At 40.0% G+C, this 17,478-nt stretch overlaps 1 protein-coding gene across 5 annotated transcripts in view; it reads left to right on the top strand.

Annotated features, from left to right (window-relative positions):
• Positions 1-11,368, top strand: part of igsf9ba (immunoglobulin superfamily, member 9Ba) — a 73,685-nt gene extending 62,317 nt beyond the window's left edge. For 4 of the 5 annotated variants that reach the window (XM_055045626.1, XM_055045625.1, XM_055045627.1 and 1 more), the window contains 2 exons: positions 5,182-5,312; positions 5,965-11,368. In XM_055045626.1, coding sequence (XP_054901601.1) covers positions 5,182-5,312; positions 5,965-6,170 — 337 coding nt within the window. In that variant the 3' untranslated portion in view covers positions 6,171-11,368. Of the gene's footprint in view, positions 1-2,099; positions 2,146-5,181; positions 5,313-5,964 lie in introns of those variants that run through there. The other variant, XM_055045629.1, reaches the window with a different exon arrangement.
• Positions 11,369-17,478: the final 6,110 nt, after the last annotated feature.

The raw sequence follows: 17,478 nt of genomic DNA, 5'->3' as shown, positions 1-17,478 counted from the left end.
AACTCAGTTACAATGTTCTTTCATGTTCATGTGTGGCTCAACACAAATAATGCAACAGTGTCAGTCCAAATTCTGGTGGCTCTTTCAATGCCTTGAAGCTTGTGGCTTACAGATAGTGCACACCTTTTCTACCACACTTTTTCCTTCCACTCAACTTTTCCAACATGAATACAGCACACTGTTAGCAGCTCCTTCTTTAGGAATTACCTTCTGTAAAACAAACAAACAAAAAAAAGACAAAAGAAAGAAAGAAAAATTACCTTTCGTACCTCATCATCTTTGTGGATGGTGTGTGTCGGTAAATGCAGCATTTTCCCTTATTTCCAAGAACGGAAAAATTTCTGTAAAAACAAAATGGTCTTTTAATTTCCCTTGTGCAATATTCCAATTTTAGGAGAAAATAAAAATTGGTTTTGATTATCTGTAATCCTTTATCATTAAAACGTGCAAGTAAAACATCAGTTTCAATTCTGACATTGAAATGCAACTAGGCAGCCACTGTATAGCTTGAAAAATGAAGCACTTTATGCAACAACCTAATTAACTGGCTTCTGTCTCACTTCAGGTTTTGCTAGTTTTATATCTTGTCCCGATTGTAGCAGCAGTATTCTTCTTCTAAAGAAGCATCTGGATGACCAAATTGTTTTCTTTTTCTAGAACGATTATTTTACACCTCTCATGTGAGCATTCAAATGGGCTGAAGCAGAAAATCTGAGCTCAAAGAATAACCTGCTGTCATCAAGTGAAGTTACACTGAGATGGCAATAATGAGTGGTTTAAACTTAAGAGCTAATAAGATCAACTTTTCCTGCAGAAGGAAGAATAAAAGTCACAGTTATTTAGTCAAAAAAATTCACTTCATGCACAATGAATTTAACTTCAAGAATGGAGAAATCTATGTACAAAGTTTATATTTGTAAGTTCCACTAATATTATTATCGCGAGTCAAGACAACACGTTTGAGCGTGCAGTTGTTTAACAGAAGTACTGCAACACATTTTGTTCCATTCATGCATACATTTAGATAGGATAGATTAACCCCTTTAAATGCCTTGCAAAAAAAAAAGTATTTTGGATATTTTTCACATCTTACAGCCACAAACAACAGTGAATCTTATTGGGATGTTGTGTAAGAGATTGGGAGAAAGATGAACGCAGATATTTGTGGAGTAAGAAGATAACGACGCGTGATTTTTAACATTTTCCACCACAGCACAATGCTGCCACCGCATTGTTCCACCATATGTTCAGTCGTTTTTGTTTTCTGACCTGAATGTAGAGAAGAAATATTTTGATCTATTTTTATCTATTTATATTTTTAATATTTTATCTGATCTGATTAAAGCACGTTATTGCATCACTATTTATTTATTTTTTGTTAGACAACAGTAGCTGTCTTCTTGCCTCTGTATTTTAACGGTCAGATTTTTGTAGCGGCCGTCTTGTAGTTGTCCAATTAATAGATTTTCCCCACCTGAGTTGTAGGTGTCTGCAGTTCCTCCAGAGTTAACACAGGCCTATTGGCTACTTCTTAGCTCTTAGATGTTTGTTTTAATCTTTTTTTATCTGTTTATTTTCATCCATTGTAATTTGGGGTTTTTTCAGCCTGTTGTGATTTCAAGACACTAAGGGCTTAATAAATAAATTCTGTCATCATTATGAGTTGGGAGTGGGGGACAAATACAGTTGCAGTTTGCCTTGCCTATTCCTGTTTTAGACAATGTGTAAGAATTTGTGAAACACGGCAGTGGCAGCATCATGCTGTGTGGAAGAGGCGGTTGCCATAACCACTAATCAACCAGATAACATCCATTAAAGTTTGTGACAAAATGTGGAACATTAATCCAAAACCTGCAAGGAAAGACTTAGATTATGAAAGAAAAACCCAGAATTTTTAGGTTCCAGTTTCTTTTCACACCTTGAGCCCCCTCACACGCACCTCACCAACTTAGACGCTACGCGGCCAGAGCGGAGCTAAAGCAGCGGGGCAGAATCACTGCTCCCTCACTATCACTGGCCGCCGAGGGAGGGTAGCTTGTAGGGCTGCTGCTTTTGTAGAGGGTAAGGGTCTTACCTGATTTGTTTTTGATTGATCTCAGCTATCTGGGCAGCGTTGTTGTGACCCGGTCCCCTACGCCGCAATAGGTAAGGGTCGGACCCATGTCTGAGCGGGGAGGGGTCAGCAGGGGGAGGGCTCTAATCACTCTCTCCTTTAAAGGGGAATCGCTTTGGGTTGTGCCTCTGTGCTGGATTCAAGTGAAGAACAACTAATGGTAAAAACGCTGACTCTGCAGGACACATTTGGTCTGTCGGCCTGCCGCGGCGCAGACTGTCGTAGCTGAGCTTGAAGAGTCGCTGCGAACCGAGCAAAGCATTTGGTCGCTCCTGGTTCGGATGCATAAATCAATCCCTGCAGTGAAACAAAAAGGGAGTAAACAAACAAATAAAAGGCTTGAATCAATAGAGGATGCACTTGAAAGACAGACTGGAGAAATTCCCCTTTAAAGTTTTGTTCCATGTGCAAAATGCCATGCATGCATTCTCTAAACTTCTCTTTTTCGACCAAACAAAATAACAACGATTCTCCAACTAAATTCTCTGTTACATCTGTTGTCCTCAGTGCTTTCGTTCTCTCTGTCATGTGACTCGCTCTTTAACGACCATTTCCTCTTCCTGCCATCTCCTCCCGTCAGCATGGTGAAAGCCTCTGTACGCAGTGTTCATGTTTATGAAAGTGTGCTGTATTAGTGTTTTCTTTGTTTCTTTCTTTATTTTTTAATGAAAATGTACTACATTGTTTTTAACACACCGTGGCCTCCGCAAACAGTCGATCTGATTATGAAAGTTACCTTTTTTTTTCTGTTTTTTTTTTTTTTATATACGGGACTGTTTTGTCAGATTTGTCTCCCCTCCCTTTTCTCCCCCCCTCTCTGCTAATGCCTCTCAATCTTTCTCTCCACAGTGGCAAATGATGGACAGCGTCTCTAAAGCTTTGTGTTCTTTTTCCCTTTCTGACACGTTTGTTTCTTGGCAAAAAAAAAGAAAGAAAAGAAAAGGCTTGGCATAATTGTAGCGTTATGTCAAGTTTTTGAAAATTGTTTGCATCCAGACATGTAAAAATAAAAAAACGTGTGAGGTTATGTAGCTCTATATGTGTGTGTTTTAATGACATATAGCTGTACAGAGAAAGTGAAGATACTTGAAATTGGTATGATTCTTTTCTGTGCTTATTTGAAGCAATTATTCTTCATTCGACTTGGCATGTATCCCTCATGAAATGAAAATAGTTGCTTCTCATTTTATTTTCAATTTCTATCAGAAAACACACAAAGAAATGACCTACTTCAAGGGGTTGGCAGTCTCGTCTGAAAGCGTCAAAGTGTAAAGCGTTTTGTTAATAATTTGTGGGCTACTTTATTATCGAAGTGTTTCAGGTTTATTATTTGCTATGCGACTCTCACTCAGTTACTCATTTGCAAAACTAGAACAAAATCTGCCACCAAGTACAAAGTAACTTTCATATTTCTACTTGTCAGGGCTAGAGGGACTTTTGCGAAATTATACCCAATTATATATTCACATATTGCCAGTTTCTCCCTTTCTCATTCCATTTTAACAACCCTATATAATACATTCCCAAAAATATTTTGGCAATGTATTATTGTACTTAATCCGTAGGGTTCATATTGTAGATAAAACTGCTCAATTCTTCTAGGTGTTTTTTTTTTTTTTCATTAAAATTAGGAGAGTGTTTATAGGAACTTGAGAGCTTTCTTGAAGAATGTCATTAGTGAGGTCAGACACTGATGTTGGACGTGGGACGCCATCGAAATCCAATCAGCGAAGCGTTCTATTCGCTGTTCTGAAACCAATCTTAAGGTCACGTGAAATTCAGAATGATCCAACCATTGGGATCAATGGTTGGACATCCATTGATCCCACTTTGTGATTTCACACAATAACAGCTGTTTCCAGTTTGCCATGGCAACACCAACAGCTGACCGCGGGGTATTTAGTAGGGAGGAAATTTCACAGCTGGACTTGTTTTACGCTGGAATTCGCTGACCTACTGACCGAACCCATTCTTTCACAAAGGCTTTTAGATAGAAAGTTGACCATTAAAAATAGGTTAATTGTTGCGCATCAGTTCCTCTTTCTTTTTAGTTAAGTGTTGTAGTACACTGAAGAGATAAATAGCCACAAACTGCTCAAATCTGATGAGATTCGTTGTGTATTTCTGGAAAACCTTGCAATACACAAGCTCTGGGTCAGTTCTCACTTCAATCCAGTTCAGATGACAAAAAGAAGAAAAAAAGAACCAATTCACTTCAGCACACATCAGACTGATCTTTAAAGTCCTTATTATAGACAAAATGATACCTATTTTGAAGCATTCGACACAATATTTAAAGAATCTTGCTTCCAGCTTACTGGGTTGGAGAAGTCTTACATTTCTTGCACGATGATGTCCAGGAGAGCCTCACTATGATGACCGTCTGCACATGGGAAAAAGCCTGCCAACCCCCCCCCAACCTGCAGTGTGTCAAATATTGTGGTTGTGAAAAATTGAAAGAGAAATTGTAATGTTTTTAATTCCAAAAATTATTTTCATTTTATGAGTTTATACAGCAAAACAACAACAACAACAAAAATCAATGTTACCCATATTTCTGAAGCAGTCGCTACTTAAAGATCCAAAATAACTTAAATGCTACAATCTTTACTGATTTGGCACTAAAATAATGATAGTAATAAAACAAGATTTAAAAGTGTAATTGTGATCCCTAAAATTGGAGTCAAAATAAGAATTTAGGACAAGTTCAAGTCCAAACATGTGACCTGAACTCCTTGGGTTGGATCTTTAACTCCATCTCCACCTCCTGTCAACAGTCTCTTCTCTCACTTTGTCTCCTCCATTTTCTCCTCTCTCCTGTCTAACTTTTACCATCCATCAAAGCAGATAGAGACGGGAAATTCATCATCTTAGTGAAACAGCTCTCAGTAGACGCTCAAGTGCTCATCAAACTCATGCGATAGCAGCTACTGGAGATAGCAGTGAAAGCAATGTTTTGTCTTGTTTGTTGTTTTTTTTTTTTTTGCTTTTCAATGAGACATCACTGAGCAGACCGCTGGATTAATCTGGAGCAATGCGTGCTCTGCTGTCTCATCTCGTCCTCTCAGGGAACCTCTAGGTGCGTCTGGTGATACTGCCGGGTCTGAGAGCTTACCAGCGCTGCTGCACCACTGTATAACGAAAGCCAAGGGAGTGGCTGCCAATAATAACAACAACGCAACATCTGTGAGGAGAACAGGTTCGTCTGAGGAGTCCCTTCCGGTTTCACCTCTCTTTGTGCCGATTCTGTGTAATTTGTACTCATTGTCAACTAGATTTACACCATTGTTGCAGAAGAGTGTAAAACAGCATTCGGTAATAAATAATTAAGGCATTCTTCAATGGAGTCCCTTATAAACAGGCCAAAAATGCGACAAAACTATTCAAGTGAAAATGAGAATCTGTGTGGGGCAGCAAGTCACTTTTTTTCTGTCTCTAAATGAACATGAATTTGTTTTCTTTGTATTATTTGAGGTGTGAAAGGACTGCATCTTTTTTTGTTTCTGCAAATAAATACAAAGAACAGTCTTCATTTTACTCAAACATACACCCATAAAAAATAAAATCAGAGAAACTGATCATTTTAAGTGGTCTCTTTATATATATATGTGTGTGTGTGTTTGTGTCATTTTCTTAGTTGTTGCTCTAGCGCCCCTTAAGCAATTGGAGACCTATATAACCATCTACATGACCGATAGCAAGATAAGAAGCCCAAAGAGCAACTTTCGTGATTACACGGTGGTTTGTTTACTTGTATAGATAGTGAGAATCACCAAAGTGTGGGCAATAAATGGGGTTTCGAATTGGTCTGGGGTGTGAACCAGTGTGTGCCTCATCTGCCTCTCTTTCAGGTGTGTCTCCCTCTCAGACCCCGCAGCAATCTCAGACACCCCAAGAGGGAGAAGATCTCAACCTTCGCAAAAAGAGTAAAAAGCAAAACAAGAACCCTTACCGCTACTTGACCTCCTTCCTGCAGCGCAGGCCGTCCGAGGAGGACCAGACAGGCATCCTGGCCAGTGCAGACTCTGAGGGCCCGAATTATGGAACGCTACGCTGACCCATGTGCCCCACCAAGCCATTGGACCCAATTAAGCTGGCCCCTCATGGAAGCAAAGTCCAAAACACCTCAGTTCTCCGCCCGCCTCCCCCTCCTGCGCATCGACAGCGACATACAAAGGTTTCATACAATCCGTACAACTGGATGTGTCTGAGGAACCGCGAACTGGATCCTCCAGAGGCTGGAAGTCTCATCTGAAGACAAGAACAATGGCGTTTTTTTTTTTTTTTTTTTGTTTGTTTGTTTTCCGAGGAATTTCACTTGAAAATGCTCTGAGAAATATATAATGTATATAACTAGTAAAACAAGGGAATTAAGCTTCCTCTTACAGTAATAAAATGTGTTGGTTAAGTATGACTCAACATGTAAAAAAAAAAAAAAGAAAAAATTTTTCCACTCACTTATCATTGAGGATTCATACCTTTTAGGTTTTTCAGTGAAACAGTGTACTGTTAAAGCCTGGTGCGTCCTGGTACAGGGACATGAGTCTACCTTTCCTACAATACAACTAGTGTCAGTCTTCAAACACAGGGTTCTTACCGCAAAAATATACCTCAGAGTAAACGCAGAGTTGCTGTAATTCTTGTGGTATACTGTACGTACTTGACCTTTTTACACTCTAAAGGTACGGACAAGAAAGGTTTATAACGCTCACCCCTCATTCAAATGGATAATATGGCTTAGCTTAATCTCATTTGGATGCTTTTCGTTCCTGCAGCTAGCGCACCGCGTCCGCTTTTTGGGGTCTCTGAGTAGAGAGGAGCGTTGCGCTCCGTGTCGTCGGTATTATGACTAAAGACCATAGCCTTCGCGAGACCTTGTGAAAACATTTTCGGGGGACTTTTCATGCTCAGCAGAGGTTGGACTTACGGAGCGACGAAACAAAAGTATGAAGTGTCTGTATGCATCTCATTCTTAAGGAATCATTTGTGAAATTGGGCACATCTTGAGGTGCCTTTTCTTTGCCTTTTGTTGTTGTTGGGGTTTTTTGTTGTTGTTGTTTTCTCTAACATAAACTGCCTTTTTTTTCCGTCGCCTTCTCATGTTTGTCACTCTGAGGAAGTGAGAACTCCAATAATGTCTGGGGGGGCTTTTCTTTTGACATTGCTTTTTGTCTGCCAAGGACACATGAAAGAGAGAATGCGTCAGTCTGATTTAGCTTGTTCTACCAGAAAACTTTTGTTTTCAATATATATATATATATATAATATATAAAAATTGCGGGGACAAAAAATCCCAAGTAAACTGCACAGTGAAGATGTAAAAGTTTGACAGCAGCTGTTAGAGTGGAATGTGATTGCTTCACGAAGCTGTAAAACAAGCAATGGAGAATCTCCAAACAAAATGGCCACCCTGACTGTTTATCTCTTACAAACTGTATATTAATTGCTAGCTACTTCTCGATATGTTTGCTAATTTTTTTTTTTTTCAATTATGATCATTTTTTTGACACTAACCGATAATGAATGTATGTTTTGCTGTACAGGAAATGAATGTCCCTTCGTCACAGTGCATTGAATGGCCCGTCGAAATGCTTACGCAGCGCAGCGGCGATTTGCCGAGACGACCAGACGGCGAAAATCAGTCCGAACTCCAGTATTCAACGGCCCGGTCTGCCGATCTGACGATATTATCGCCTTTTCTCTTTCCGATTGTTTCGCTAAGGCTAGTTCAGTCACTCAAATACGCATCAAGCAGGGTTGTCGTTTTTATTTGATGTTTTGTTTTTCGTTTAATTTCAGCAAATTGGGACGTTTTCGCTAAATCCGAGGTTGTCCACGTGAATGATTCTCTAAATCTATTTGGACGAGCGAGAAAGCGAGCGACAAACAAAAGAATTGGTTTCATGTGAGGTGCAAGGAAATAATCTATATTTGTTATGTACTGTACATGGTATGTATTGTATTTGTAAAGAGAAATCCAACCATGTTTCACAGGAAGACTTTCTTGTACGGGGATGTATGAATAGGGCGGAAAAAAAAACAAACAAGAAAAAGAAAAAAATGGGACGGATATCCCAAGTCAAAAGTCTTGGTATTATGACTAAAGCAAAGTTAGATTGTATATCAAAGTATTTGCTTACGATACGGCTTTAAGTGGATGTTTTTAAAACATTTTAAGGTGCCTGATTTGTCATACTTTAGCAGACGTTATTTTTTCTGAGAAGAAAAGTACACCTAATGTTAGTACCGTACCGTTTATTATTGCCACAGCCCCGCTGGCTGCACAAGTATTTTCTCTGATGTGTTAGTATCTGGATGCCCATTGCGGAACAAGGAGCCGGGAGACGCTTTAGAAGCAGAAATGTGTTGCCCTCTATTATATTTCTGGAACAAAGTAATAATGTATTTTGCCCACTCGTGTGCGCACATGTAGGTTCGCAACAGTTTTCTTCGCCTTCACGTGTCCAAAGCAAATAAACCTGAAGGAAACTTTTAGATACTTTTTTTTTGCTTTTACCCCCTTTTGTTTGGTTTCCTAAAAGCAACGGACATCCTGTAGACATGTACAAAACGTGCTGTGGAGGAAATTGTGTTTACATTAGTTTGATGAAATTTAAAGCGTGTTAGGGCATAGTTGCTTTGAACATTACGACTTGGTGCTATGTTTAACTTTGTGGTGCTGTAGAATAGAGGTCTGAAGATTAGTTTCTGTTTCCAAAAGGAACTTTTTCTCCACCCCCTACGTGTGTGTGCGCGCGCGTGTGTGTCTGTTTGAGCAGCTAAACTAGCTCTGGTAGACATTGTCCTAATCATAACAGTGTGACTACAGTGATAGACAATACTGGAAAAAAAGTAGACATATAACCTTGATTAATAGAGACTTGTGACATTCAATGAACTCAAAAATGACCTGTTTTCTATAGTGTGTTTTTTGCTATGTCTGTCTGTGCTTCCAAGGTACCCTCTTTCAAATATATTTGTGATGATATTGAAATTATTAACCCATCTAAGCGGGAGAAACGTAGCCTGACTTAGATTAGCAACTAGTCACGGGACACATGGAAGAGAATCGGAGTGCGCTGTCAGGTCTGGGGATGGGAGGGATCTTTTCTGCAAACTTCCTGTACAGTGCTGTGGAAAAGTGTTTGCCTCGTTGAAAGATTTCATCTATTTGTGCTACTGTTTAGCTTGGATGTTGTTTAATCCACAAAGGTAAATGTGACGTCGGTCAAGTGGAGCCTGAGTAAATGCCAAATGCATTTTTCAAATTGGCCGTTGGATATCCGTAAAATCTGTCCTTGCGTGGAAGGAATAGCCGCCTCCACCCTTCCTGAATCATGAATTGACACATCTTTAGGCAGCTGAGTTGAACAGATTATTGCCCTATCTGTAAAATCAAGAATTCACATAAACAGGACTTTTTTTTTTTTTTACAACACAAAAGTTAGCTGAAATATTTCGAAAGTCAAGAAATCAAAAAGCAAAAAGTCATCAGGAAGAGGTGAAAAGCAAAGTCAAATCAATCTATCAGTGGCGTAAAACTAATTCTTTAGCAAAGGATTTCCAATCAGTAGTTTGTAACTGATTGCTCAAAAAAGAAGTGACAAGTGTGGAGTCGTCTAGTGTGAATGTGATTAAAATGTTGTGGCTAGATTTCCTTTCACTCTTGACTAAATCAAGCAATTCTGTTAAGAAAAATAGTTCAAAATTCCTTCACATTGATGCAAAAGTCCAATTGCCCCTCATCACAATGAATACCTAATTGTTGCCCACCATGTCGGCACAACCAGCAGTTAAATTTACGGGCAATTTTATTTTTCACATCAGTTGATTTGCATACCTTTTTTTTTCCCTTAATAAATAAATTGGTTTTTTTTAATCCACATTTTTTCTAAGGTTTGACAAAAAAAAATATATGGAAAACCTCAAATCTGTAAGGGGGGAAATGCTTTTCCACAGCAATGTATATCTACGGTGAACAGCACTTGTTTTTCAAGCACACTTCTACTACTACTACTACTACTGAGGACACAAACGTCTCGCCTCATCCCACCATCACCTTTTATAGACAAACAACTCCTATTAGTACTGTAGAGTTTAGCCATGAGTCGTTCACGGTTGCATTTATCCTGTCAGAAAAGCTCACACATCCCCACCGCTGTGTTTGTTTGTTTGTTTTTTACAAGCAGACGCTGTCTTCCGGGCTCGTCATTTGCTTCTTCGCAAAATCCAACGAGAACATGTACAGCGTTTAAGAGGGCTGCTTTGGACGTACTGTTAGCGACGTTTTCTGTTCCGTTTTTTTTGGGGCGGTTTTTGTTTCGTTTTGGGGGCTGGGGGATTCTGCTTATGGCTCTTAGTGCATCACTAGCTGCTGATAGGATGATACTTAACAGATTTGACTTTCTTTTTATTTTCTTTCTGTTTCTTTTTTAAATCGTATTAATCTTGCATGTAGAGACAATTACAAAAATGCCTATTTAGCAATCATTCATGGCCATCCGAGCTGGTTTGTTGTTGGACGGAAGCTAGAAAAGTACGTAGTATTTTCTATATTCTCTTTATCTCTTTTATTCGTTTGTTTCCGTTTGTTCTTCATGTGTACCAGCACTGAGAAGCTAGAATGTATAATTAATTGTAGGCTACTATAAGCACTACATTGTTGACTGTTTTAGCTCATATTCAAGCAAACCCAGTAATGCTTAAAAGAAGTGAGAAATTCCCATGTTTCGTTTCACTTTCATCCACCGAACTCTGTGCTGTACATTACATGTTTACATTCTGTATTTTACATGCTTTGGTTGTTCTTGCTTTGGTTTTGACCATGATGTCCACATGTAAATATTCAGAGTTGAAACTTTTTCCACTGTTCTCTTTTTTAAAAACGATAACACTGATTGTTTCTTTACTTTTTTTTAATTATTATTTTTTTTTAGAAATGCCATTCTATTCTGTCACCACATCAGGTTTTTTGATGCTTTACTTAACTTTTTTTTTTTTTGAGCAATTAACTCATACTGTATGGTGCTGTACCAAAGCCTTATGTATAATATCTGTCCTATTTTTTTTTCTTTTCTTTTTTTTTTTACCACTGCTATCCAATGACTCGTCTTGAGATCATGTCTCGGTCACTACTCATGTTCAACTGCCATGAATTTTCTTTTAATTTTTTTTCCTCTCTCTCTTTTCTCTTCGAGTAAGCAGAAACCTGAACAAACTAAAATGTAAAACAAAAAAAAAAAGGACAACACACACTCTGGCTCGTCACCAAACGGGCCTGGATGTACAGCAGCGGTCGCCATCACAAGCCTTTATAGGGGTAAAATGCACAGGCTCACTCCTGGTGGCTCATCATGACGTAGACATGAGCCTGTCACATGATCTCTGCTCTATCTATGGCATGTCTATGAGAACATGAGCGCAGTGTTGTATCCATGTCACCATATCATTTCAAATGCTTAGTCCTATACAAGATTTTCCTCTCAAATTTTTGTATTTTGATATAATAAAAAAACAAACAAAATCAAAAGAGGTTTTATTTTTGCCGCGTGTGTGTTTTGTTTCCTTGTGTGCTTCCAGAATTTCGCTGCAGTTCAAATGCTGGACACAGGGGGTGAGTGTTGGTCAGAAATTGGAGAGAGAGAGACAGAGAGCGAGAGAGATAATCAGGTCAGGTTTTCTGCTTCCCATTTTTGAATTCTAGGACACACTGGTCAGAGCAGAGAAGAGTGCCAAGTTTCAGATTTATTTTTTCCCTTCAGTAAAAAAAAACAAAAAAAACCCTGGAATTTGGAATAAAAAAAAAAGCTGGATCTAAGCATGTTTTGGATGTTTTCACCCACATATTGAAGGAAGAAAACACTCAGTACCCTTTGTGTTTAAATTCTTTTGGGCGATTGGTGGAGAGCAAACAAATGAGCCGCCATTCTTCTGCACACACCTGAGTAAAATGTAAAGTTCAGCTAATCCGCTGTTTAAACACTCTGCCGCCTTGAGGCCTGTTTCAACCAGGCTGCTAAAACCGCATAGCCAGTGCTGCGTGTTTATCATTAAACGCACAACATCACAGGCTTTGTAGTTGACACAACTTTACAAAAGAAACATGTAAGGTAAAAATCCTTCATTGGTATTATTAATTATTTTATGTCCAAACCAAATTTGATGCTTTATTTCTTCAAATTTTTTGTGGTGGAATTCTTTGCTTTTGTATCTTGCGCTGCTTCATCAAGTCAGAGGACTCCAAATCCCTGACAGACGCAATTTTGTTTGACACTAAATGCATCGTTAATAATTAGAGATGACAAAATGAGGTGTCAAGTAAGTCACCGAATTACTTCCGTTTTTGTGTCTGTCATTGTAATGAATTCAAAATTAACAGAGTAAGGCGATTGCACCTAAATAGTGGCTCATTGAGAGCCATCCCGGGCTCACGATGAGGATGGGTTTAGTTGGGGGAGGAAATAAAACGCTGCCTGTTATACAGAACATTTATCTACCTGAGCGAGGCTTTCAATGTTTTGTTAGACGGTATGGCTAAAAGGTATTTTTTCCACTCAAATGTTTCAAACGCTAAATATTTACACATTGAACAAAGACAAACAAAGTAAGTACTGGACACAGTTTTATATGACTTAATGTGTTGAGGGTAAACAGCTGTCCAAACCAAAGTGACACTGAATTCACATATATTTCCTTAAATCAGAAAATAACCGGGATTCACTCTTTCAAACTACTGCGCGTATTTTTCTGGCCGCATCCATGGGTGATAATTGTCACACAGAGTATTAAAAATAGTTTTAAAAAAATGCTTAAACAGAAGCAAGCTGACAAGGGGAAGAATCAGAATGAGACGTTTCAGGCCTCTGTCACTTTAAGTGCCGTTGGCCACGCCTCCCCAACACAATGTTTATGCTTTCTACATGTCAACATGGCGGCAGACGGGTGGCTAACCACACATCTTTGATCAAGAGTCAGATCCAGGACGAGGACAGGTGGAGCTGACCGGATGTGCTCTTGAAAGGATGAAGTGGGCGGAGCTCCATTCGGGGTGCTAGGTGAGGGGAGAGGTCTTGTCTGCCCATTGTGACGTCATTATTAGGAGGTTTTCAAAATGGCTTTTTCCCCCCACACACCAAAAAGCATTAACCGATTGCCAGAAAACATCTGAATTGTTTGTTGTTGTTGTTGCACTTGGACTTTTTCTAAAATCAATAAAAACCCAAATGAAAGTAGAAAACTGAGCAAAAAGTGAATTTTTCTTAATAGATCCCCTTTAACATTTTGTAAATTGTCTCATACTTTACACCTAAAGTGCTTTATCACCAAGGAATGCAAAGGTAAACTGAATCATTGTTAAATAACATTTGAATGACCATTTTTCACCATATACATAGTCATGAATGACATGGAATTTTTGTCTTCATGCTTCCGACTTTCTCAATACACACTGAAAACAGAAATATAGGCGAAAACATCATTTTCTTTCGAGAAGCGTTAAAGCAGCCTTTAGCTTGAGCCCTCTACAGCCACATAACGTTTTGATCCAGCTGAGAGCGAAGAGCGGTTCTGTTTGGGGCTCATACCGGCACTGACTGGTGGGATCCGTAAACCGTGTGGAATAATGATTCCGCCGTGCTTCGTCCACTCTTGCGTGAGAGGCGCTGTAACACGGACTGCTACAGGAGATCGTTTCCGCGTCGCTGTTTGAAGAAAAATTGAACATTTGATTTTCCCTCTGGGATTCATAAAGTGTTTTCAAACTGAATCGAGACGAATTATAACCTGACCCAGCTCTATGCCTCTCTGCAGTATCATTTCTGACCCTGCAGCTGTGTTGTTGGGTTTTTTTTTTTTTTTTTGTTCTCCAGATATTTTTTTACTCACTAAATCTCTGAGACAGTCTCAGAACAGCGGTACTTACACTGATATTAAATCACATTCATCTGCACTCTTTACCAACGGGACAAGGTTGATAAGTCAAGCATCAAGCTTGTCCGACTTCTAAATGATCATATTTTTTGAAATACTGAAATATTACAGTCGCCCTACTCCCACACAATTACGCACTATATAATGATGGACTATTTCTTCTTCTTGTTTCTTCCTTATAGCTTGACAGCTTCTTATTTGTTTTGTGTTGTATTGCAGCCTCTTGTCCAGGACTCCCTTGAAAAAGAGATTTTTAATCTCTGTGGGTAAAATACATTTAAATAATGATAATAAGAAGATGTAGCAATATCATATAAAATGTAGAAAAACCAAGGCGAACACGACTACGTTAGTTAGATGGATAAAGTTGATAAATGATCAGAATCATCATGTTAGCCCTAAGCCAGAACAGAACCTGAATTTCCGCTTGATTTTCTTCGGTGGATGTTCAAAAAAAAAAAAAAAAGTATGATGATTATGAAGCGATCTCAACAGCAGTTCTCACTCCTCTCACTGTTACCGCCCACCCACAGCGGAGGGGTTATGTAATTGTTGTACCAAACGCATTACCTAACGCCCCGCGCAACCGCGGTTCCTCGATGCTCGCGAATGTAATGAATCAGCGCCTGCAAAGCATCACGCCTACAATCAAATCTGGGTCCCTGGAGAAAGAAAACAAGGGTCTGGGAACCCCGGAGGCTCGAACAGGCGCGAGCACGAATCCAGTTTCAGCAGTGCGCGCTCGCGACGCCCGGACGCTCTCTCTCTACCTCTCTGCCTCCCTCTCTTTCTATCTCTCTCTGTTTCTATCTCTCGCTCTACTTCTCTCTCTCTCTCTCTGCCTCTCTCTCTCTGTCTTCCAGTCGCCGAGTCACTCTCGCCAGCCCCCCGTTTGGTAGAGCGAGCGAGATGCCGCACCTGCTCGCGGGCTTTCCCGCCAGCGTCGTCCGCCTCAGGTGATCAGCGGTGGCCTGTCTCTGAGTGAGCGAGCGTCCGGGCTGCGCGGGTCTGCAGCCGCGATGCGATGCGACGCTGGCCGGCAGCATGCTTCCTAACCGAGGAGCCGAGCGCCGAGCAGCATAGAGGAAGGAGGCGGCGGCGAGGAGAGGAGAGGAGCGGCGCGCGCGGTTCGCAGGTAAGTTTTACCGCTGGATCATCCCGTCGCCTCGCGCGGACAGGTGAGGCTCCTCAGCGCGGCCACCACCAGCTGCTGCCCATTAAAACCGATAGGTTCTCGCCGAAGCTGTGAAATAATCGATAATGTAGTTTATCTCTCTCTCTCTCTCTCTCTCTCTCTCTCTCTCTCTCTCTCTCTCTCTCTGTCTCTCTCTCTCTCTCTTTCTGTGCTTGCGTGCGCGCGTGTGCTGTTAACGCGCCTGGTTTCCGCCAGGCCCAACAGGTCATAGTACACCGCCGGTAAACTTTCCCCGTTGGTCATTTAGTGCGCATTATGTTGTATCAGAGGTTATTAAAAAAAAAACACACAAAAAACCAGACCGGGGTTCATGTGTGAGGTGCGCTGTCTGGTCAGGAAACGACGAGTCTGCCGCAATGCTTAGCAACAGGCCTGCAACAAGTGCGAGATGCGTTCAAGGTTTTATTATTATTATGTCATGTGATTCAAATGTCGGCTGTAAAATAGCTCGGTGGAACCCTCTGGGTCATCCAGGAAATGGCAAACTGCGTTTAAGATTTTTTGTTTAAAGTACAGTCCAGTGTAGTCAGACTGAAAGTTTTTTATTTTAAATTTTACTTGTAAAGTTATACAGTTTCCTTAAAATGGGGCTATAGTGTATTTTATAAGCATTTTATAGCGCAATCCCCCCCCCAAAAAATGTAAATGTCAAACATGACTGAAAAGAAATTTGACTTTGCAATTAAACAACTTGAAATTCGCCGTCTGCCTCTTTAAGAAGCTCTTGTTCTTTGAAGTCTCCCTTCAGTGCTTCATCGCAACAACTTTCTCCATTTTAGCTTTTAGCATCTTTCTTAGCAGTGGGTGAGAAGTAGTTCCTATGATTAGTTCTGCAGATGCACAGTTGCACTCAGTGTTGTGATTATTGCTGCTGTCGCTAGTCTGAAGGAGCTGAGTAGAGCCCCTTCAGACTAGCGTCAGACTCAGAGAAAGAGGTGCTCTGTGAGACAAATTCGACTTGGGAAAAAGGCGCTGCTTTGTGAGAGCGAGTATTTAGGCACCCATGAATGTTTGCCATGGGAGATTTAAGGATTTCTCAAAAAAACAGGATTGCGAAGTTACACTTCAGGGACATTTTTGATGAGGGACTAACATCATAACATGACATAAAGCTCAAAAAAGTCAATTATACTCCCTTTAAGTTTGACCTAATTGATATTTGTTTTTTCAAAGCCCTCTAGTTTGCAAACTGAAAAAAATGTGAATGCCTTAGTAGAGGTAATAGAGTTGAATCCAACAATAATGTTTTTTCAATAGATTCTTAACAAGGTTTATCAAAGTACATTTTGATGGCTGATGGGTTTCTATTGAAATGCAAGGAGGGGTCAGTCTGAACGTGATACCGACTGATGGTATTTGAAAGATCCTCAAATCAAATTGTGTTTATGTCCCTCATTCTGCACGGGGTTGACTCTGATGACAATCCAATGTGCTTTAATAGAAGGCCGTAAAAGACAGAAGAGCTTGTTGACTGAGCCAGTAAAGCATAATGTAATTTCTCAACGTGTGACACGATAATTGAGTAGAGTACTGTCATATGAGGGGATAAGTAATCAAAAGAATTTTTGAGAAGAAAAAAAATCATTTTTCCAGCATATTTAGACCAAAATATGCAAGGATCCCTCATACTACTCGCAAACAAAAGGACCTTTTGGCATGCTTTGGGATGTGGAGCAGCTTATTTGTTGTTATGTACATGTTTAAAACAATCACAGAAAGAAATTAAGTTTATGTTTTTGGAATATATGCGTAAAGTAAAATGGTGCAGATACAGCAGACCAAACCACTTAGAGAGTATTATTGAGAAATTGTCACATTTCTTGATAACTAAGAACCATGGAGACTTGTGTTCAGAAAGAAACCTTGGTGTGTAGTCGGCAATATCTCTCCTACAGTCTTCATCCAGTCTCCATGGTAACCAACTGCTGTGCTGGGCGATTGTTGGGCGCTCTTACCGTTTCTGGTTATAACTCAGCGATGGCAGATGCATCAGACCCGGCTCCATAAGTCATTGTGATTTTATAAAAGCATTCTTTCTCTGTGGCTCTTTAGACCAAACGACTCAAGGATTCCTTATAATCCCGGTTCTTAAAATATATTTTGAACCTTTTGGGAGGCGTTGGAAACTTTTAAGAGTAAGGTCATTTCTTTGCCATCTGTTTGCGGTATTTTAACACAGCGGAAGCAGCTGGGTAACAACAACTCAGCTGCAGAGTATTAAGTCAAGTAAAACTGCATTCTG

Source organism: Poeciliopsis prolifica, unplaced genomic scaffold (assembly GCF_027474105.1).
Source record: "Poeciliopsis prolifica strain line A6 unplaced genomic scaffold, Auburn_PproV2 SCAFFOLD022, whole genome shotgun sequence".
Taxonomy (NCBI): Eukaryota; Metazoa; Chordata; class Actinopteri; order Cyprinodontiformes; family Poeciliidae; genus Poeciliopsis; species Poeciliopsis prolifica.
The sequence above is the reverse complement of the archived record's forward strand: the minus strand, read 5'-3'. Positions and strand labels throughout refer to the sequence as shown.